Consider the following 23,277-nt stretch of genomic DNA (forward strand, 5'->3'; position numbering starts at 1 on the left):
ACTGCATCAGTCAGATCCTGCGAAAGATACAGGATGTTGTGACCCGTGACCCCATAACGCAAGACAACTTCTTTGTTTGTCGCGATATCGATTATTGGACATCTTTCGGGGGCAAGTTGTAAGGGCGTAAAAATAAATCCTCCCCTCCAAAGTGGCACTGCGCCAGACAGGCTTTACGGCCGCCCTGGCGTCATACCCTGCTGAGGCGCACGGCCCCCATCAGCCTGTTCCTCGCTGGTTGGTGCTGCACTCTGAAGAACCACAATAAATTCCTTGAAGTGTACGCTCTTTGTCGCCATTTGTGTCATATATGTGAGGCCACGGGGAGGAAACAAATTAGAGGTCGCGGGCAATAGCATGCGTAAACACTTAGGAGATGATATTACGCACAGATTGGCAGTAGAGAATTCTGATTACAATTTTTCTCCTCCCTTTTTGCGTTAATAAATCATGCGAGCTCAAATTTGCGCTCATGTTAATGTATATAATTTGCAGCAGTAATTATTGGTCTAAATGTTAACTCTGGGACCAAATCCCAGAGTTAACATTCATTCATTTTGTTGGACTTTAAAACGTTGATCTGTTACAATTTTTAGTTGGTAGAAATTCCATACATAACCTACATCGTATCAGAGAGTTAGAGACAAAATGCACAAAAGAAGACATGTATTTTACCATTCTTTGTAAATCAACAAAAATGTTTGTTTTCAATGATTATTGCTTTTCACCATAACGCAATGACTTAAAAAAAGATCAATTAACAACATCTAAATTGAGTAAAAAATTACGCCACGACACTTAAGACATTATTTTAGTTATTTAAACAAACATTTAATTGATTTATATTTTCTTGTGCTGTAGTCATTTTACACAGCACAAGCCTAATATGTTTTTCTAGCATCTCAATGCTTTGAAAAGTCAACTTTATGAACAGATCTGCGCTCTGTGAATTGCCGCCCCTGTCCCGTCCAGGGCAACTATGACTGCGTTTCTGATAGGACAAAAAAGTTTTATGCCTCAGCCAATCCTAGCCTTCCCCTGCGAAACATTCGTAAGCCGCTCAGCCAATCACAACCGTGAGCGCTGGACAAGCACGGCAGCACCTCCACTACTTTTGACTGCCCACTCTCACTTCGAACCGGTGTCAACAAACAACAACAACATCCCCGCCATAGAAACGACGCCCTGGTTGCCGTGGTCTTTAAAAACAAAACCCGTCGCGCTGAAAAACACAAACCCTTTAAGTCCCTTGAAACCCAATTTCATCTTTTTGACGTCAGTTTTTGACGCCTCAGGGGGGTTTGTGGCTGTCCCGGGATACTCCGGTGCTTAGCGGAGCTCAGCTAAGCCCGACCGAGGCTAACCGGTGCTGACTTCTCAGAAGGACGGAGATTTTTCCATTTACCGACCGACTTCTGCTGCTGTTCGCCGCAGGAGAGAGCCCTCCCCGGGAAAAGAGGAGGTCGGTGCAGACGGTGGGGGTGGTGGAGGTATGACTGCGTTGGCGGGGTCAGTACCCAGGATGATGCGACCCACGCTGGCTCAGAACTACCCCCGCAGCGGCTTCCCACTGGAAGGTAAAGCACGTCAAAATTTCGATTTAGTGACGTCGGAAAAAAATGGACTTTAAAGAACTTTCTATTGAAAAGTCAGTCGTGGACTCTGTGCCTAAATGGTTATGTAAAAGCTAAAAGAAGGACTTAAATGAACTAAAACGTGTCGGTGAAGTCGATTCTTTATGTCTTAAATACACGTTTTCAGATTGGTATGACTGTGGAAACTTTGTGCTGGTTCTGTCCACCTTGTTTTACAGTTTGCTTTGCGGAGGTTTTAGATAAGCTACATTTTTACAGACTAATGAAACATCTATTACTCTAAGTGCTACAAGTAGTTTCCTATTCCAAATAAACACATTTTTGTTAGAGTTCCCGTAGATCCCGTGGTCTATCCTGAGAAGTTCCCCCTCATATTTTTAATATTTAAATTTACAGTGTCTACCCCGCTGGGTCAAGGCCGAGTCAACCAGCTCGGAGGGGTTTTCATCAACGGCAGACCTCTGCCCAACCACATCCGACACAAGATCGTGGAGATGGCCCACCACGGGATCAGGCCGTGCGTCATCTCCCGACAGCTCCGGGTCTCCCACGGCTGCGTGTCCAAAATTCTGTGCAGGTACCAGGAGACGGGCTCTATCAGACCCGGAGCCATCGGAGGCAGCAAACCCAAGGTAATTTAATTTATATTTTCTTACATGCAGTCCATAAAAGTAAAACTTGTGCATGCACTTACGTGTTGATGCGTCATAATAACCTGTTGATTTTTGTAAAACGGCTTACTTGTTTGGTCAGTAAATAAAACAACTCTTGTTGTGTTTAAAGCAGGGAACAACGCCGGACGTCGAGAGGAGAATAGAGGAATACAAGCGGGAAAACCCGGGTATGTTTAGCTGGGAGATTCGGGATAAATTACTGAAGGATGGGATATGTGACCGCAACAACGTTCCTTCAGGTAAAAAGGAAAAAAAAAAAAAAGAACTTCACGTAATTTTTGGCAGAATTTTTAAATTTATGAAGCCATTTTTTTTTCATAATTTAAGTAAACGTGTTTTTATTAAACTTTTTAAAAATCTGTTTGTTTCAAAAATAATAATACAAATAAAACAGTAAAATACTGAAATTATCATTTTTACATAAATAGATTCACATTTTAGATCATTTTTCATCAGTGTATATCCAATTGTCAGCACAATTCTTAAATTTTACATATATTTTCACCTAGTCTTTATTTCCATGGTGACATCATCAATTTGTTTGAACCCTTCACTTTTGCAGTGAGCTCCATCAGTCGCATCATGAGGACTAAGTTTGGGGGGAAAGGTGAGGAAGAAGAAGAGGAAGACGAGATCGAGAAGAAGGAGCTGGAGGACAGTGAACGGAGAGCCAAACACAGCATTGAAGGCATCTTGGGAGACAGATGTGAGTTTACTTCTTGAGTTTATATTTTGGCTTGGCGAAATGTTCACGTTTGTTTTGCAATTTAATTATTGGAGAGGCTTCTATGAAATTTCACCACATTTAGCAAAACAGTTTGGAGAGGAATATTTGACTAGTAAAAGCTGTGGCTTACAGTTGCTGGATGTTGGTAGAGAGTATGGGTCAACCTTTGTGAGGAATTCTTTATCGACCATTTCTCTCCACTAATGCTTTTCCCATGAGGCCCTATACCGTAAATCAAACAGCAGGCGATGGCTCTGTGCGGGAAGGAGGAGAATGCAAGTGTGTGATTGTCTGTGTGAGTGTGTTGAGCAGTGGTTTAAAAGCAGTAAATGAATGGCCTTTACAGTAAGTCCGTACAGCCTTTCAGCATATATTCTGTAATGTTCTAGTGCGGCATTATAAACCCATCAACCATTTAATTTCTTCATTCATTATTAAAACTAATCACACTGCTCTTGATTGCTGTGCTTATATAGTTTGAGCTCCATATTAAAGACCAGATCAATTTTTATTAGGGCTGCAAACTGCTACAAGCAGTGGAAAAAGTCAGGCAGAACTGTTTTTGTGAAAGAAAATCTTTGGTAATGCTTGTAAGTTTTATGAGGAGTAAAAAATTAACAAGTAAAATGCCAGAGTAAACCATCAGAAATTGCAGATTGAACCTTTTGCTGAATACTAGTATAGTTATTCCAGATTTGTGGGATATTTTGACATTTTGCACTCATTTCATCAACCTTTGCTACATTAGGGCAAATTAGATTGTTTTTCAATGTCATCGCGTTGTTTTTTTTATGCTTGGCTTGCACCACTAGAGTGGAAATTTGTGTTGCATGGCAGCATTCTGTAATTTCCATATTATATTACAGTTCTACAAACATACATCTTTTAACATGTAGACCTTGCTGTGACTGACAGAGGGAAAAACTGTTAGGGTAATGAGTCTGTCAGAGTTTGCTAGCTTAAAATAATTTAATTTGGTTTATATCCAGCTGGGGGGAAAAAAACTGCTCTGTGAAATTTAAGCAAGATTATGACACTATTTAAATATTAGTTTATAAAGGTTATGTTAAATAATGATTTAGTTTTCACCAGTATTAACTTCTTTATTTTGACAACAGGTCCTACTTAAATATTGTGAATTTCACTCAAGATGTTGGTTAAGTTAAATATAATTTATCAAATGTTGTGTATAGAACAGTAAGGCTTTATATTTATATAAATATGTCAGTGTAGTAAGCCACAGTGCTAATGTCAAGCTTGCTAGCATATCGTGCTTCCTAGCTCTAAAGTTTACATTTTAGAATATGTTTAAATAGTTTATCACTATTTCACTGACAGTTTCACAATTTGGTGAAATTGTCAGTGATATTTGATGTTTTCACGTCAAATATTAATTCTGTCTGTTTTCAACAAGATAAATTAACACAATTATCTTGATAGTTAGAATTTGTCAAACTTTTACAAGTTTTTGCTAAGAATCACATTTCCTCATTTTTCCATTCTGAAATATTGAGGTACATCATTCTCAAATAAAATACATGCAAATTGTCCACAATTTTGTTGGTTAAACTGTAACACTCTGATTAGTAGCTTAGAAAACCAACTTTTAGCATGTAGCTTAATAAGCTTTAGGCGCACGCAGATTCCCCTGTCAGCAACAAAGTGAAGACCATATTGTTCCCAAAATATTGATCTGTTGGTCAAATATGTTTAAGGCGCCAAATGTCAGCATTTGCTGCCGCTTGCTCCTGCGTCAGTAGGGGAGGAGAGATAAAGGTCCCTGGTTCGAAGAGACAAAATGTCCCCCAGATGAGTTGATCAAACATTTGTTCAACGGTCTCCATCTCCTCACAAAGACACGCCTCGCGCGCACAACGGGACACTTGCGGATGAACTTGGGAGACAAAGGCTCGCGAGTCCATTTGAGACTCACGCTTGGGCTGCGCGCGGACAAAAGGCCAGCTTGGAAACAGCTTTGGCCGCCGCTAAAGTAGTAGAAGAAGAAGGCGACCTGCTTAAAATTCAGCCAGAGGAAAAGAAAGGAAAAGAGAGTTTCACAGAAAGAGGGAGAGAAAAAAAACCCGACGCAAGACATTATGAGGCCGCAATGAACGATGAATTATTCAGGGAGCGCTCCGGCTGCCCCGGCACGGCTCGGAGGGCCCGTTCACCGGCTATTTTCATCTACAAAATGTTTTCTTTTAGGGTTCGCCTCAAGAAGCCCGCTGCCATTCACTTAGCCAATTCAGTCTTGTGACAGCCACCTACAGCCCGAGGAAGCGCGCTCACCCCCTAAAACAGTGGCGCGCATGAAAATCCCAGCTGGTGAAATTGGCCACAAAGCTTTAACAAGAAAGAAGGCTGTTTCTCCAGCGAACATTAACTTATATAGAGTGTATATAATTCATTGTGAGACACCAATAAAATTCGATAAAATAAAGTCATTGCAAGAAGCAAAAAGACAATATTGCCCTGATACGTGGCTTTTAATAAACACTATAATTGCAGAGTTAGCCATTCTCAAACTATAACTGGTCCACAAAACAAAGAGAACTTCTCCAGCCTGATGTAACTCGTGAGCTATTATTGATCCTTTGATGATGCCCTGGCCTTGGCCTTTCAAACATTAATAATGTCCTCTAAATGATGTCGATATTGTGCCATGTCTCGTTTTAATGACCGAGGGGGGTGGGGGCATTACCGAGTGTTTTCGGTGAATAGGGACCAATGTTCTCCCGGGGAGAACCCCAGTCTGGCCCGTAGCACAGCTTGACAATGGGGGCCCCGGGCAGCCCGTCCTCTGCGCTGCATGCGCACAGCTCCGAAAACTCAGCCGCTTGCCCTCCCCTCTCCTCCCAGCCGCTCCTTTCCCCCCTCCACCCCCGCTTGCTCTCCTAAATCTCTTCAAGCAGATTAAATCGACTCTTTTATTTCATCGCACTTTCATCTGGACAGCGACACCGCCCCTCTCCCTCTGTTTCTTTCGCTCTCCGTGTGTCTCTCGGAGCCTGCGGCGCACAGCTCGGGTTATATCTGCGCTGCATCCTCCACGGCGCACAAAGCAAAGTCAATCTAGTTTGTAAAGGAACCTTATTAGGGTGTGTATTGTCAATTTGCGTGTTAATTATGCATATGTTTTGTTTCACTGGGACTGATTTTACATCGAGAGCTCAAACTGTTTACTTTGGAACAAGGAGCCTATTATCTCCTCAGATGATAACTACCATATTCCCTGCTTTAGGCAATGGAAATACCAGCTGTACATAATTAAAGAGATACACAGTGGCCTAAACAGTCATCAGAATGTGTAAACGTCATGGTCTGAAAGTCACTTGTTGATTTTTTTTTTTTTAATTAGAAACAATACTTATTTACAAATGACTTGTTTATGTTAAGTTAAAGAAAATATCTAAGCAACACAAAGTTTGCTTTTAAACTTAAACAATAAAAATATATTTAACAGTAACATCTTACAAATTCTTTAAACATTAAACAGGAAGACTTTAGTTCTCAAAAACCTATATACCCCGCTTCATTTTTAGATTTATTTGACAACAGTTTTGCCCTCCAGGCCCATTTTTAGGACCCTGGCAAACTGTTAACATCATGGTAATTAACCCTGAAGACAAAGTTAATGATTAAAACAGACATGGTGTACCCGCCTCCACCCTCCTCCTGCCTCACATATTAACAGTGTATCTTTGAGAGTCCGAACTTACTTTGGTGAAATTAGCCCGATAATACAGAGGAGCCTTGTCGAGGACCAATACACTTACGTTTAGCCCAGCCGTTTGTATGCACACACATGTCCACACATTCCACTCTGCAATGCAAACAGTCAAAGGGATAACTTTATTTTGGTGAAAGAGGATCCTGGAAAGGGCTAATTGAATAAGCCCAGGATCTTTGAAAAACCCCTACCATGGTGAGCGCAGTCATCATGTCATAATTAGGTTTATTGAGGCACATTCCTTCAATCTGCCTCCATTCTGCCGGCCTCATTGTGTCCACAACCCCAGGCCAGTAGCTCAGGGACAAAAGGGAACCGTGCACATACAATACATGAAAGAGCTATAAAGATTTAGCCAGCTTTGTCACAGAAACAGAGCAGGACTTTGTTTGTGTAAATAATGCAACTGAATGAGGAACTTAGGTTCCTCTGCCACTTGGGGTGTGGGACCTTGAGCTGCAAATGGTACGAGGGGGGCACAGCCCACATTGGTGTCACAGCAGAGGGGATGAAATAATATGAAGAACCTGCAGAACAAGAGGAGGAAGGAGCAGACAAGGAGGCCAAGATGAAGTTTAGAGCCACTTGAGGGGATTTATTTTAGTGATGAAAAAGTTTACAGGAGACATTTAAACCTCAATTTTGACTGATGATATTGCTAATAAATGGTTGTTTTCTGGGAGTGTTTTTTTTCCATAGTTTTTGACACAGAAATGATTTACATATAAAATATTAAGAATCATAAACCCAGCCACCCAAGAATATATAATGGATGAATTTGTAGTCGTTACACAGCAAACAACTAGGTTGAAAATCAAAATTTCCAACTGTGTCAGGTATAGCGGTATTTTACACAATGAATTAAAACACACTGATTTAATTGCTTTTATTTAAAATAGTAAAGCAATACATTTTTACTGCTGCTGCAATAGTAATATATCAAGCTGAGTATTACAGTGATTATAAGGCTAACTATAACATTTTACTTTGATTCTGATACAGAAACTTTAGAATAAAAAAAACTGTGTTGTACTTTTCAAGTACTTATTATATTATACTTATATATTACATATATATTTTCTGCTTTTTATAGAGTAACACAAGCCTAACATCATATCAGCTTTTAGGCTATCTCCTCTGCAGTTTTAAAATAATTTTTTTCTTCTTAAGACTGGTGGATGGCTCTCTTCAGTTTCCGCATAATTTTTTGCCACCTACAATATTTGTACGAATCTCTATGAATCTGTCTTTCCTTTAAGTGAGAAAAAAAATGAAGCAACATGTCTGCAGCCATTTTAATCAGCAATACTCAGCAACAGGAGGGGAATCACAGCATTATTCATTTCTCCCCACAGCCACAAAAGTCAGTTCCCTCCTTCACATTATCTGTCATATCATCAAAAAAGTTTTAGGGTATAGGAATATGATAATTTAATGTTACAAATTGGAAAGAAAAATGTGCACAGTGGAGGTTTTTGGAAATAGAAAAATATGATAATGGTATACTTATTACATTGTCATGCCACCGGGTTTGAAATGACAAACATATGCAGCTATTCTGGAGTTCTGAACATGTAATAATCCTTTAGTTTTTTTGAACATTTGTTCTGGGGCTGCATGCCAAGTTTGGAATAAGAAAAAAAAAATCTTTTTAAACTGTTTAATGTGGAATTTGTCAGTTTGAAAACATGTTTGCAGATTTCTGCCTTTAGCTTTTTTTTTTTTTTTTTTTTTTACTGTGAAGCTTTTTTTGAAAAAAATTCAAACTTCATATGTTTGGGTTTCAGACAAGAGTCCAATGTTACACAGAAAGTTTAATTGACATTTCGAAGCACTTTTCAGACCAATCATTTGTGTAATTGGGACAGCTGTCAGGAAATTAACTTATATTAAAAATGATGGCTTTGGTATTTTCAGTGTTGCTGTTTTTGTCCTAACGAAATTTGACGAAGACAGGAAAAAAGAAGATCTTGATGAGTCCTATAATAGCTATTGGCTATTACTGGACTCTGCCAAATGTGTCGTGAAGAGGGCTCTGTCTGTCCAAGGAGCGGATGAATGTGTCACTCAGAGAGTCCCTGGGCACAAGGGCAAGGGGGGGCACAGGGGCCAAGTGGCGAGAACCAAATCACTCTCCTCTACCCTGGGGCTCTCTCCGTCTCACTACCCCTCTGCACCCCTCCCTCTCTTCTAATAAGGCCTTGCATGATGACTATCCAAGCATGAAAACATAGTTATCTGCAAATGAATGGCTGCTCTATGCTTCATTAAAGCCTCTTTTTGCTTTCACACTCTTATTGTGACCCTCTGATATCAATTCAAAGGGCAATTAATGAATGCACACCAACTTTGAAGTTAGGACGATTTTCTGAAAAGGCGGGGCCCAGAGAGGTTGCGTGTGTTTAGGCGCATGTGCGTGTGTGAGGGGGGTATTTGGGGGCACCCCCTCCCAAATAAATTCGCAGTAGTGCCCCCAGCCTTCACCCGCGACGGACTGAGCCACATTGAGCGGCGAGCGCGCCCCAAAGATGGTTTGAAGGGAGTGAAAGAGTGAAAAGGCTCGGCGAAGGTCAAGTAGAATGGCTGGCTTTCGAATAAGGCCCCTCTTTATCTGCTGCAAGTATGCACTATAGGCCCAACAGTTGAGTTGGGTGGGGGGGTTGGCGGGGGAGAGAGGTTGTTTTTAAATCTGAGTGAGTGTGTGTATCTGAGAAAGTAAGGCAGAATCTCTCTTGCATGTATCCGTTTGCTTGTTTGTGAGCTCGATTGTTTCTAACGTGCATACGTGCAAGTGAGCTTACCGGGGTCAGGGTTGAGTGTCAAGAGTTTGCAGAGGCCAACGAGGGGGCAGTAAACGCAGCATCCACATAGCTGATGGGGGGACAGGCAGCTGTCAATCATCAGACTGATGAAGCCTGACTTTCTTTCAGAGCTTTGTTAACTAATTAGCCTAAAGCCTTCTGAGAGTGTGGGAGCAGGGTGCTTAAAAAGCATGTTTATGTAGTAGTCATCCCATGTGGGAATATCTTCTCTGAAAACCCATAGGTGTACTCTCAAACAGTCATATCTATGCCATTATTTGTTTATAAACCTAGGTACAAAATGCTGAAAAGAATAATTAAATCAGTTGGATCTAGAGTTTCACAACTCTCTGAAACTTGATTACAGGAACTTCCTTGTTCCAACATTTGTTGCCAAACCAGGAGTTCCTTGGTAATATTTACCATCTGAGACCTGAGGTAGAAAAAAAATAGGAAAATCAGATTTCCCCTCACCCACATGAAATGAATGCACCACTATGCAGCACATTGCTCTGTTTCAAGTATGTTGCTGTTCAAGCAAATGCCTGTGGAAGATAACTCTGCTGCGTAAAAAAGAGTGCCTAGGCTCTGGAATAAAGGGAGAAAAAGTCAAACATCCTTTATATCTGTCAACAAATAAAAATGGCAGTGATAGCAAGTGTGACATGTTCCCCACGGACTGCTGCTGGGAGTTTTTTTTTTTTTTTTTTGTAGTTTAGACATAAGAAGTGCAGGGTCATCGGGTCCCGGTAAGGTCACTCTCCCCCAGTGCTGCACAGGAAACAGGGTTAGAAACACATTTAGCTACAAATGACAGGTAACCACCTCCTCATACCCTTCAACATCCCAAAGCACGCTCCCTGAAGTCCTGGCTAACAGCAGCAGACTCTTTAAGACTGTCGTCATGTCATGACTCTGAGCATAACAAGGCTTTGATTGATGAGAGTTTGCCTTTGTGTGTGTGAGGACATGTGCAGCGTTTTCCAAGCATTTGTACTACATGAACTTTTCCAAATTTTGTCACATACCACCACAAACATTTTTATTTTTATTTTAAATCAACACAAAGTAGTGCATAACTCTGAAAAAGATGAAAATTATTTGTTGCTTTTGATAATTTTTACAGAGGGAAATCTGAAAAGTGTGCCCATAGTTGTATTCGTCCATCCAACATCCCAGCTTTCATGTGACATTAGGTGCAGCCCTGGTTCAATTTGATGTGCACTGTTTGTTTTCCACCATGCCAGATATTTGATCTTGGTTGATTTGTTGTTGTGCCGTGCTATTTTCATTTTCAAATGGTTAGATTGAACAGAGCTTTCTATGTTCAAAGCTTGGGATATGGTTTTACAACATAACCCTGATTTTCAACCTTCCCATCACTTCCTCTCTGACCTGTCGGCTGTTTTTTTTTTTATGCTGTTGTTTGTTCACTAATGTTCTCTATTAAGCTTTTGAGGCCTTCACAGAACAGCTGCATTTATATTTATAAGGTGAATTCACACACAGGTGGACTGTAATTATGAACACAGTAGATGGCACATTAGTTTGTTTGACAGTATCAAACTAAAGGGAGTGAAACACAAAAGCATATCACACTTTTCTGATTTATCCGAAACATTTAGAAAATCATTAATTGTTTTTCTTCTACTTCGCAGTTATCCTCTGTATTGTTCTGTCACATAAAATCCTAACAAAATACTCAGAGGTTTCTGGTTGTAAAGTGAGAAAGCTTGAAGATGCCTTGTAGTTATGAAAACTGTTTTATGGATATTCATCTTCCACACAGGATGCATATCCTCTCATTTGCAGCACAGCTGTCAATGTAGCAACTTCTTAGCAAGTCAAGTGAGTTTACCCCACCACTCCTCCTCCCACACACCCACTCACACACAACAATTCATGTAGACCCACACGCACCATGTTTTTCTTAACCCAGCAGAAAGCGTCACAGATGGGTCCGTAAGCTGTCAGCAAAGCCATTATCCAGGCCAGCATCTGCCTGCCTTGACTTCTATGTACTGTTTAATGCAGTCGACCAGTCACTTAGTCCCACAGCTCCTGAATGGAGGCAGCATGGTCGTCTCCGCCCAAATAAATGCTGCGTTTGTCTCCTCTGCCTTTTGTTTTCTGTGTTTTTTGAGAGGAGTAGGTGGAGAGAAGGGGGAGATGTGTCAGAAGCTTGATTTACCCTCACTATTAACCAAGATACCCCCCCACCCACCACCACCACCTCCACCTCCAACCCCTCTGATGAGTTAGCCGTACGTCCAAACTGTGGTGTAAATAACACACATATGGTCGGCCAATTCCCAGCGGCCCCACATTCATGCACACATGCATTTATGCTCGGTGTGTACTGTCCTGTGTCTCAGTGGACATATTTAAGCCTTTGTGTCCCCATCCGATCTCCCCCCTCCCCTCCACTCTGCCTCTCAGAAATTTGTCAATGCTGAAAGTCTTTCCAATAGACTGTTGCAGCTAAATCCTCGCCTCTGCCTTCTCCTTCTTGTTTTCCTCTCCTTTGGGATGGCGTAGCATGGTGGGAGCCATTTTGGGCTTCCTTGGCTCAGGAGAGGTTGTTTTGGCTCAGAGCCCCTCGTGCTGTGCGCCTCTCAGGTCCTCAGTTTGGTTAAATTAAACAGTTTTCTTTTCTCCTCCAACCCCCAACACCAACCTCCCTCCACCGCTCCTCTCTTATTTTGCAGCTTAATGCTCCACAGCTCACCCGGGCCGTCTCTCCAGGCCCTTTCGTACTCAGATCATTTGACCCTTTTAAGGCGCATATTTTCTCATATTTGAATGAACTGACGAGAGGATCATATGCTCTTTCCTGGAGCAGAAATATTTACATACAGCTGTGTAAATACAGCATTTTAAGATTTAGGTTGTATATACATGCAGGAGGTGATACAAACTATAGAGTGGATAATTTGATTGGCCGTGGCTATGTGGCGGTGCCAAAGTGATACAATCAGATGTCAGGGATAGTGAGGCGATGATGGGATACAGACCTCTGTGAAACCAGAAGTTAGAAAAGCTTTCACCATGATTTCTTCAGCTAAACTTCATCCCCTCCATGTTGCAGTAAGCAGGCTAATGTAGTGCTGCTGATTCAACAGCACATCCCATTATCAATAAGGGTAAAGATGTGTTTAGAAGGGAGAGACTTAATTGACAGCAGACGCCTCAGGGCTGACATGATTATCATTGCCCTAAAGTGCATGCAGGATGAGGGGAAAACTGTTGCATGCTGTGTTGCGTAATAGATGTGGAGTATTGCACTCCTTGTGTCTTTTAGCCATTTAAACAACTTCAAGCTTTTGGGTTGACTAGGTTGCCTCCTCGCCACAACCTGCTTTAACATTTGCAGTATGTAAAGGTACATACTGCAAATGGTATGTGGTTTTCTTATGGTACAACCACACTTTTCATAGTGGTGAACTAACATCAAGCGATGAACAATTGTGAACTGACAGTTATTTTACAAAATATAATTTAACATGTGTTGTTTTGTAATTTACAATTCCCCAAAAGAGTCAACAAAATGCAAAAGCCACATAACAAGAACTAAAACCACAACAGAAGGTTTGCTACAACAGAAATCATGCTTGCAAGTTTATCATAACTACCGTTTTTGCATAAACTCCTTGTCAGCAAAAATTCCATTTTAATATCCATTCCGTTTGATCAAAATGACTTTTTGTCATAACTGCTGTTTAGCATGAATTCCATTTTCCAGGAATTGTGTTTGACATGAATTCCACTTTAGCAAAATTCTTTTAGCATAAATAGAGATTTAGCATGCATTCTCTGTTTTAGCATGAATTCCATATAGCATGTTTTCTATTTTAACATAAATTATGTTAGGCACAAATTCCATAAAACATAGCCTCTGCCTTAACATAACTTCAGTTTTTGCAAAAAACATTTTTTTTAACATATAGTCACTTTTGTATAAACTCATTTTGCATAAATTCTATTTTAGCGTAAATTTTGTTTTAGCATAAATTCCTATTCTATCTTTGGTTGTGGTGTTGGGCTTTGGCAATTTGTTGACCCTTATAGATAATCATAATATTCAGCACAAAGTGCTGAATATTATGATTATTATATATGATAATCATCATTATATGATAATCATAATATGATAATATGATAATATTATCATATATTAATCATAATATATTATATCATAATATATTATATGATAATCATAATATTCAGCACAAAGTGCTGAATATTATGATTATCATATAATATATTATGTGATATTAATGTCACACTGAATACGTGGTCCCTTCAGTGAAGCATGATGGTGGCAGCATCATGCTGTATTGGTGTTTTCTTTCAGTAGGAATGGAGAATATGTTCAGAGTTGATGGGAATATAGATAGAGGAAATAAAAAGCAATCCTGGGGAAAAACCTGCTGGTGGCTGCAAAAGACCTGAAACTGGGGCAAAGAACCAACTTCATCCTTCTGTCATGCATCCGAAGTTGTAATGGAAAGGGTTTATAAATGCATTTCCACGTGTCAGACTGGATCAGTCAACTACCAGATCTAATTCATTTGAAAATCAGTGACCAGGCTGCATTGAAGATGTTCACGGATGTTCTCAATCCAATCTTACTGAGCTTCAGCTGTTTTATGAACTAGAGTTTATCCAATTACATTTCAGTTTTACTTTGACTGTGTTTATTGAAATTGCACAAACTCTGTCAAGGATGTGTGTTTTTAGTATTTTTTCTTAATTTCCTTTGTGCGCCATTTGAACTAATGTTGCCCTTTTTTTGTAGTTTTTGACTCCCATTCAAATGCAGTTGCCTTTGTTTTATTTAATTGTCATTCTCTTTTGTAATGGAAAATGTGTTTTCTATATTTTTTATTTGGCCTTTAGGGTGTTAAAAATTCAGAAAATTTAGAATTATCTATTATGTGTGGGCTTAAGTTTTTTGGTTCTCTTGAAAAAAAATTAGAGAATTTTTAAATTTGATTTTATGTTTATTTCTGAAGCAATGCTTAACAGATGTTTTTTTTCTGTCTTAGTGACCCTATAGAGTTAAAGTAACAATTACTCCTAAATTGCTCCTAAAGGAAATTAACCTAAAGGAAATTAACTGAGTAGAGCTAAATAGAAATGTCACTCTTTAATTTTTTCACATAAATATTATCGCAAAATTTCAATAAAAAGCATGGGAGTTAGTTGGTGTAATGTGACAAAAATTAGGAAAGGCTCAAGGGGTATTAATGCACATTTAAGCTAACATGTACCAATGTTTTCTTTAAACACTGAAAGATAAATATTTGAACGTTTTAAAGAAAATACACAAAGTATAGCTTCTCCCTGTGTAGTGTCTAAATGCTCGACTAAAACCAGCACAGATGCCCTGACAGTCTATCCTCATGGGTACATTTACAACCATAACAACACCCCCTCTTACCCCACAACTCCCCCCCTCAGGTGCTCTTACAGTTCCCTCTGCTAGCAGAGTACTTTCTCTTTTTTGGGTGGGGTGGGGGGCAGTAAGGCAGGGGTTTCAATGCCCCAGGCTATGCCCCCATCTACCCCACCCCAGCCCTCTTTGCGAAGCCTCTTTATGTCTCTCCCCCCGAACCCCCTCCAACACCTCCCAAGCTCCCCCATGGGGCAGGTGACAGGCCTCCACTGTGAAGGGCTGAGGGAGCCATGACGGATTCCACAGATGGAGCGTGGAAATCGACGGCAAAGACCTCAACTCTGTGGAGCAACAAAGAGCCCGAGAGTCGGAGAGAGAAATATGGGTGGAAAAGAGGGAGATTGGGGGGGGGTGGGGGACAAAGACAGGGTGACAAGGAGGGGGAGAATAAGGGAGGAGAAGGTGGTGCTTGTTTAAGGAGGGTTGTGCGCCAAAGCACATAAAGTGTTTGTCCGGTGAATGTGATACTGCTCCGATTCTTTTTCTGTTCGTTTTGCAGTATTTGTTGTGTCTGGTGCTCGGCTTCCTGCCACAGATCGTTTTCTTTTCAGCTCAGCCTCTTGTATAAATGCTGCCTCTTGACATCACATGATGCAGCAATCCAAAGTCAAGTGAAATGAAACTAATGAGCCCGCTTTGGTTCTGCCTAAAGCACTTTATCACTGCTAGTCTCCCAAGACTTGAGAGGTGCCACTCTGTCGCTTCTTTTGAAAAGTTCTAGAAACCCCGGTAGCTGTCATAACCGAATGGGTAATTCCAAAGTGATTAAGGATTTTCCTGGGCTGCCTCGGCTTTCCCAAGGCCCAAATCCCTGTGAAATGCTGAGGAACGTGCATGCTGGGGTGGGATTGGGGGAGGAGGAGGAGGAGTAGGACAGGGTGGACATTCCTTGCAGCCTTCCTCTATGCAGGAACTGGAGGGGGAGGCTACAAAAGGCCTCATCTCTTGTTTTTCGGTCGTCCTGTCCAAAACTCCACACCCCGAATTCCTTCCTCGCCATCTAAAGCACAAAGCCCAGTCACTCAGAAGTCGAGGAAAAATGTGGCCCCCACACATCAGAGGTTTTACAGGCGCTCTGTGATGACCACATCTGAAACAGCCCCAGAAACAGCTGATAGCGTAGAGATGAAACCCTAAACCGCTGCGGCGATTTCAAATTGTCTTCTCTTTGCACCTGTTGGAGACGCTGCTCATTTGTCCTTCCTGTTAAAATGCCAACATGTTCAGGCAGCATAATGCAGCTAAAAACACATTAAAACATCCTGCAGGAGGCTTAAGCCAATGTCTCAATTTTGTCCCCCCTCCCACCTCAAAAATATTTTACGTATCGGCCGCTCATGCTTGAAAGTTTCTTTACCAATTTGCTCCTAATGCAAGTTAAGTTGACTCCCACAGCTTTTGGTGTTGTGAGTAGAAAATCGCCAAAGGGGAAGAGAGGATCAGTTTCACATGAGGGGCCCCGAGCTATTTGGATTCTCTTGTATTTTATTGTGGCTTCCAAGGGGGGAACTAATACAGTGTTGCACACAAAACTTCCCCTGTGCTGAGGGGGAATTAATTAAGTGTAGCACAAAAAGTGGGCGCTTTGGCCACGGTGAGCTGAGAAGGGAGCCAATGGAGTGTTTGAAGTAGTTAAAAACCAAACTGCTGGATTACAGAGAAGATCTCACAATAGTGTTAACACAGATCTGAGGCAGAAATGAAAAAAAGAAATGAAACACAAAAGCTGCTCAGGCGTATTACATCACCAAGCCTCAGGTTATATTGCATCTGATATTTTTTTTTATTTTTTTTTATCAACTGTAAATTAGAAGTTCTGTTCAGTTAAAATCTTTTGTTTTAAAATTGGTATAAAGTTTTTTGTTTTGGTAAAAAAAAAAAAAAATGTAACAACGCTCTTACACGGTCTGGAAAAGTCTGGATAGAAATTTTGTTCTAGATATGAAATGTGGTCCATCTGTGTGCTTTGTTATCCATCCATCTCATAACACTGTGTATGTAAAGCACTTTAAAGCAGCAACCAAGGCTGATCATACTGAATTAAGATGCACAATACATGCCCAGAGTGTGAATCTCACACTGGGTTGGAGGCCATGCTTTGACTTAACCCTAGTGACGTACAATGTAAATATATATACACTTCAAAAACACAAAATCTTAATTTTTGTCTAGTTTCTGGTGCCAATATCTCAGTGCACTTGAAATAAGACAAGATTAACATTGGACATAGATAAGATATGTCACTAAATGTCAAATAATCTGACAGTGGGACCAGTACTTTTTCATCAAAATTAAGGAATTATTTATTTAAAACAAGAGCCTATATCTTTCCAAAAAGTTACTAGTTCATCAGTTTTGTCCTATTTCACATGTGCTAATATATTTGCATTATAAACAAGACCAAAAATACGTGAACATATTTTGTGTTTTTGCAGTGTAATCATTAATCAGAGGCTAGATTTCATCCTGGCCTGAACTTCATGCCTGAATTATTAAATTATAGTAAGTGAAAGCTGTTGCCTTTATAATAAATGATGAGAAATCTACAAGCCTGTAAGATTTGGACACATTATCCTTAATATGAGAGGCAAATTGGATTTAGTCTGTGTGCTTTAGATAATCAACCTTTACATATTTAAGTCACAATTTTATTCCTGTATAGCTACAGGATCGAAATAATTTGTCTTTCTGTAACGTTTTCAATCCACTTGTTGTGCTGACATTATTTGGGTCAATGAGATTAATCTTGAGGTGGGAATATGCAGTATTTTTATCAGGTGTGTGTGCATGTGTGTAACAGAACAAATTAACATTTTATTGCGTTAGATTAGTTTTAACTCCCAACTACCAAAAGGGACAGAGTGAAAGCACACTGAAATTGTAGACTTGGTTTTTCTTTTTATTTTAAAGTGCGGAGCACTAAATGTGGTACCAGTTCAGAAGCAGTCACCTTCTGCTCATTAAACATCTGATATTTGAGAAATAATCCCTGTTCCCCTCTCTCCTGAACAGCGAGTCACTCAGATGAAGGCTCGGACGTGGAGTCGGAGCCCGATCTGCCACTGAAGAGGAAACAGCGGCGCAGTCGGACCACTTTCACAGCCGAGCAGCTGGAGGAGCTGGAGAGGGCCTTCGAGAGAACCCACTACCCAGACATCTACACCAGGGAGGAGCTGGCTCAGAGGGCCAAGCTCACTGAAGCCAGGGTGCAGGTGGGAACTTTTCTAGCTACTTCTGGGACAGTAAGACACATCTACACTCAAAAGTCATTAAATTTATATGAATAATTCTAGTATAAACCCAGAGATTGCAAATATATCTCCAGCTTCTAACACCATCACACACTTGTTGATGGCAGGCATCCCTCTCACACACATTCAGACATAAGCAATGTGGCTTTATTTACTCTGTCAGCATTTAAGGACAGCCTGCTGCGCTCAATGTGCTCCGTCACATTAAATCACATTCAAGTTCTGGTCCTGATGTCTCAGGGGCCCAATCTGGACCTTCCTATTTATGATCTAGGGTCCAGAAAATTCTCCTCCACAGGCTCCATATGGGAAACATAAACAGGCCCAGCAGGAGCCACACCCATATGGGCTCAGCATGTCAGTCAGTGCAGCCAGCCATGATACACACATTCTCTCTCACCCAGTCTAACACCTTCCCTTTCAACTTCTCACCCTCTGACAAGTCTGGAACCATTACACACACATCAGCAAATGAAACTCAGATATAAGTGCAATAACTGCCCGTCCTTTCCAGGTGTGGTTCAGCAACAGGCGAGCGAGGTGGAGGAAGCAAGCTGGAGCCAATCAGCTGATGGCATTCAACCACCTGATCCCGGGTGGATTCCCCCCCACAGCCATGTCCAGCATCCCGCCGTACCAGCTCTCCGACAGCACCTACTCGCCGTCATCTATAGCACAGGGTACGGGACAACTATTAACAATCACTGCCTTTTGATTTTTGTGTAAAGTTTCACACTCCTTTAACTTTTTCATAATTTGTGATTCCGATAGATCAACACAAAATAGTGACAGTTTTTAATAGTGTTTTAATTTTTGTGTGATGCTGTGGATGTTGTGTTCAGGGTGATATGCAGCGTCAGTTTTTTTTGTCTTTCTAAAATGTGTAAAAATATTGTTGAATTTGAACAGTTTGCTCAGCAGAAGTATTGATACAACATCATAACAAGATGAAGGAGGCTAATAAAAAGACTAATAACTAATACCAATAGCCTTTTATTGACTAAGATTGTCACAATCAGCAATTAATCAATTAATCACATGATAAATTAAAAGAAGCTCAATAATTTCCATTCTGATAATTCATATTTTTTGAAGGGCAATTTTGTTAACAGAGATATCCTAATCCATTTAGTTTATGTTTACAGTTGTGTGAAATCATAATTTATGTGGTAATTTATAAAATAACTTTTTTGTTGAATTTATTTTTTTGGTTATGTTTTATTCTGGATATTTAAAATGCCTTCCAGTTCCAGTATTACGGGTTCTTTACAAAATTATAGTTTATTGGTCTTTGAGAGGGCGAACTAGCATTACTACGCTATTTTCAATATATTATTTGAAAATGGTCTCAAAACAATAATATCGTTTACTGGAAGAATGTCAGGAACAATTTCTCATCCAGTAAAATTTGCTATCTTGGCAAGCCTGGTATTGACTGCAAACTTATGTTGAGATGTCTGTTTGTAGTCGGATCTTGCAGTGGTGGGATTGTGGTGTGATTTACTTGAGTGACAGAGTTCTTTAATAAGATTAAAATTTTCATAATTATAATTTTCAGCCATTGTTAACTTCCAGATTCACTGTGTCTGGCTTCTTCTGGAGCAGAAATATTGTACATGTCTCATATCAATAACATAAAAGTCGGATAAAATGTGACATGACCGTTCCGACTGCAGACGCTTTGAAAACCTTAGGATATGTATCCAATTTAGTACCACATATGGAAGTGGCCGAAATCTGATTATTTTTTGAGTGAAAAGATCAGAATTGGGCCGTTCAGAGTCGGTTATGGGTTACATACTGGCAAAAAAAGCATATTTGGTTTGAATTTGCCTGTTTTGTGAACGTAGCCTCTGATATTGTCTGCTGTGTGGTGTTATGGGATGCCAGCACAGTGGCCAGACTGCAGCTGGGGAAAACTTTTTCTTTTTAATATCCTTTAGGCTCCCTGTAGACACCTGACTAATCTCGCAGATCCTGTGGCAGTCTGGACAACCGAAAACTATTCTGAAGAGCTGCTGCAGCATCATTGCATCTTTATTTAATTTAGAAGCCATGTTATATTTTTTTATCTGCACTGTTTTAATTTGCAAGATAGACAAGAAAGTGCCTGTTTTCCCAAAATCCTTACAGTTAATCTCTGATTGTAGTGTCGGAGCCTCCCAGCACGGTGCACCGTCCCCAGCCCCTGCCTCCTTCCTCCGGCCATCAGGCCTCCGCTGGCGGAGGGCAGGCAGACGGCGGCTCTGCCTACTGCCTCGCCTCCGGACGCCACTCCTTCTCAGGCTACTCGGATAGCTTCGTGAGCCCAGGAGGGTCAACCAATCCCATGAACTCCGCAATAGGAAACGGCCTCTCTCCACAGGTGAGACACCAGGTACAAACATGTGCGAGCTGCTTCATGTCATAAAACAAAAAAAAGTGTCATGGGCGTTTTTCCAGACTTGTTATTGTGTCACACAACAAGTTAGCAGAATAAGTCCTGAACTCAGTGACGGATTAGCACTGCCCCTGTGGAGGAGAAAAGTGCTATGACTCTTATAGGACAGAGGACAAATCGCTGTGTGACAAATGAGAAGTGAAAAGACAATTACAGTCAATTATCCAGGCATGAAGTCCCAAGGTCTCGGCACCTAGACGACGGGCGCAGCAGAGGAGGCAGAGGGGTTGGGACCCTAACAGGCAGAAAATGAGATTTCAGCTCGGCGCAGTCTGACTCCACAGAGTTTGAGGACAGCGACACACTCATGCAGATTGGCATAGTTACAGGGGCAAACATCCACATTCTGGGGATAATTGATCATCTCCATAACATTCACAGGATCAGTTAAGGCTTTCGAAAATCTCTAACACAAATATTACACGACATGGTTGAGCGCCACGTCTGAGACTGCTTTTCAGCAACAGACTACAGTTTTTTTTTTCTTCTTTTTAACATGCCAAGCAAACTTTGTTCAAAGATTTGATGATGTGAGTGTTCCCGCATGTTTATAAAATATTCTCTTCTTCATTGGAAAAGTATCTACATCCGTTGATCTCTTTTACATTTTCCCACAAGCTTCAACATTTTTTGCTGGATTTTCGATCACAAGAGGTATCGAAACATGGCTTTCAAACGTTTTTACAAATAAAACCAATCAATCACGAATAGATTAGTTTAAAAAGTAATTTGTTTTCATGTATTTCTGCTTGTTCAGTGATCTTTTTTTTCCCAGCATTTTCAGTGCCTTAAAAGAAAACCTGTTGGAAGCAGTGAAAGCATGAGCAAAGACAATACTACAAAGGAGCTCTAGGAGACAGAAAAATTACAATGAATGGACGGCACACTATGTATCATTTTCCTCCCACTTCACAATTAAATACTACTTTGTTAGAATTGATGACACAAAATCTCAAGAAAATACATCAGAGCATGTGTAATCTGACAACCGTAAGTATAAAACATTCAAGGCGCCGTAAGAGCTTGAAGGCCATGGTGTGAATGGACAAACAGCTGAACATTTTCTGCAGCCTCAAGGGAAAGTTCTCCTGATGGCATTCTTAGAATTTTTGCCTCAGCATTTTTCCTCTTGAAAGCAGAAAGTTCTAATTTATTTGTATATGTTTCATACAGCAAAGAAGGAATATCCTGTCTCAGATATTCCCCCCCCCTCCATACCGACATTCTTCCCTGCTAAGCTGTGTCGATTTAGGCCGCTGGCAACGGCATCGTTCCAAAACGAAACACCCTGAATGTTGGGAGAGAGAGAGAGGCTCACAGGTAGAGAGGCATGATGGGTAAAGGTTTAGCTAGAGAGAGATAAAACGAAAGGCAGCATACAGGCACCCATCGTTTTAAGTAGCACTTTTTCCTGCTGGCTTTTTGCTTAAACAAACCCCTCAAAATTTTGGTAATTTTTAAGGAAAATGTTAGCAGGCATGGGAGGAAACACAACTCTGCTCTCAAAATCAACATGGACTGCTCCACTCACCTCCCCTGCTAGGGAAATGATTTAAGCAGGACCATGTGTGTGTGTGGATGTTGAATAATGTGTCACTTAGAGGGGCTGAGAGGACGCAAAGAGCTGCGTACCTGCTTCTCATTAGGTCAGCCTGGAGGCCTTTGCTCTGCTAGAAAAAGGTGGGATATTTTACATTTGAAGGTAGCAGATTCAGTCTTAAATAAGACAGAGTTGGTCTCACTTCCTTAATAATGGTACACAGTGCGCCTTAATGAAGGACAGGTAGATTTGATAAGTGACACTGGGTCATTGGTGGTTTTTCAGGTCTGTTTTGAAGCAGCCATAATGCTTTGACCCACGGCTATTTTCCGTCCTTTGCGGTCCAAGGACTGTTTCCTTAAATTTGATTATCTGCTCGCTAATAAAGACCAGGTCAAGAGCTAAAGGATTTCTCCAAACTGCAAATCTATTCTTTGGTTTAACAAAGCCCAGCTCACACAGATCTTTGCTTTTGTCTTATCTCTCCGAGCGTATCTCTCTCAGAGATAAGTCCCTATCTTGTGCCATGGCTTTTTGGAGCAGCGTCAAAAAGGAATGTTAGAATAAGTGGAGCCATGGATCAGAGACAAATTGTTTAATTCCTCCTCTCTGGTGCGATCTGTGTCTGGAACTGACTTGCAGGGAGTCTTTTGATGTCCTCGGCGGGGGGATTTCCTTTGTGTATCCAAGTGCTTATGATACGAACACTCACTTCTGTGCTTGGACACAACAAATAAATATATTAAGTGTATCAGAACCTTCAAAACCAGCAAAAAAAAAGTTTTTTTTTTTTTTACTTCTCATTGTAATACTGTTTTCTCTGTAAATCAGGTGATGGGTCTGCTGAACCCAGGCGGCGTGCCACACCAGCCCCAAAGCGACTACGCCATCTCCCCCCTGACAGGCGGCCTGGAGCCCCCCAGTGGCATGGCCGCCAGCTGCAGCCAACGCATTGACCACATCAAGGGTCTGGAGGGTCTCTCCAGCGTTCCCTCCATGTCAGCGCTGCCCTCCCTGCCCAGCTCCCAGTCTTACTGCACCCCGTCCTACAGCTCACCAGG

At 41.0% G+C, this 23,277-nt stretch overlaps 1 protein-coding gene across 3 annotated transcripts in view; it reads left to right on the forward strand.

The window, feature by feature from the left end:
* Positions 1 to 1,079: 1,079 nt before the first annotated feature.
* LOC106953863 (paired box protein Pax-3) overlaps positions 1,080 to 23,277 on the forward strand; it is a 32,658-nt gene continuing 10,460 nt past the window's right edge. Inside the window, exons 1-8 of one of the 3 annotated variants that reach the window (XM_015042935.1) lie at positions 1,081 to 1,577; positions 1,992 to 2,227; positions 2,379 to 2,508; positions 2,832 to 2,975; positions 17,998 to 18,197; positions 18,751 to 18,916; positions 20,387 to 20,601; positions 23,048 to 23,183. In XM_015042935.1, coding sequence (XP_014898421.1) covers positions 1,493 to 1,577; positions 1,992 to 2,227; positions 2,379 to 2,508; positions 2,832 to 2,975; positions 17,998 to 18,197; positions 18,751 to 18,916; positions 20,387 to 20,601; positions 23,048 to 23,183 — 1,312 coding nt within the window. In that variant the 5' untranslated portion in view covers positions 1,081 to 1,492. Of the gene's footprint in view, positions 1,578 to 1,991; positions 2,228 to 2,378; positions 2,509 to 2,831; positions 2,976 to 17,997; positions 18,198 to 18,750; positions 18,917 to 20,386; positions 20,602 to 23,047; positions 23,184 to 23,277 lie in introns of all 3 variants that reach the window. The other 2 variants (XM_015042933.1, XM_015042932.1) reach the window with 2 other exon arrangements.

This window comes from Poecilia latipinna, unplaced genomic scaffold, assembly GCF_001443285.1.
Source record: "Poecilia latipinna isolate Pla-1442-1.1 unplaced genomic scaffold, P_latipinna-1.0 Scaffold608, whole genome shotgun sequence".
Classification (NCBI taxonomy): Eukaryota; Metazoa; Chordata; class Actinopteri; order Cyprinodontiformes; family Poeciliidae; genus Poecilia; species Poecilia latipinna.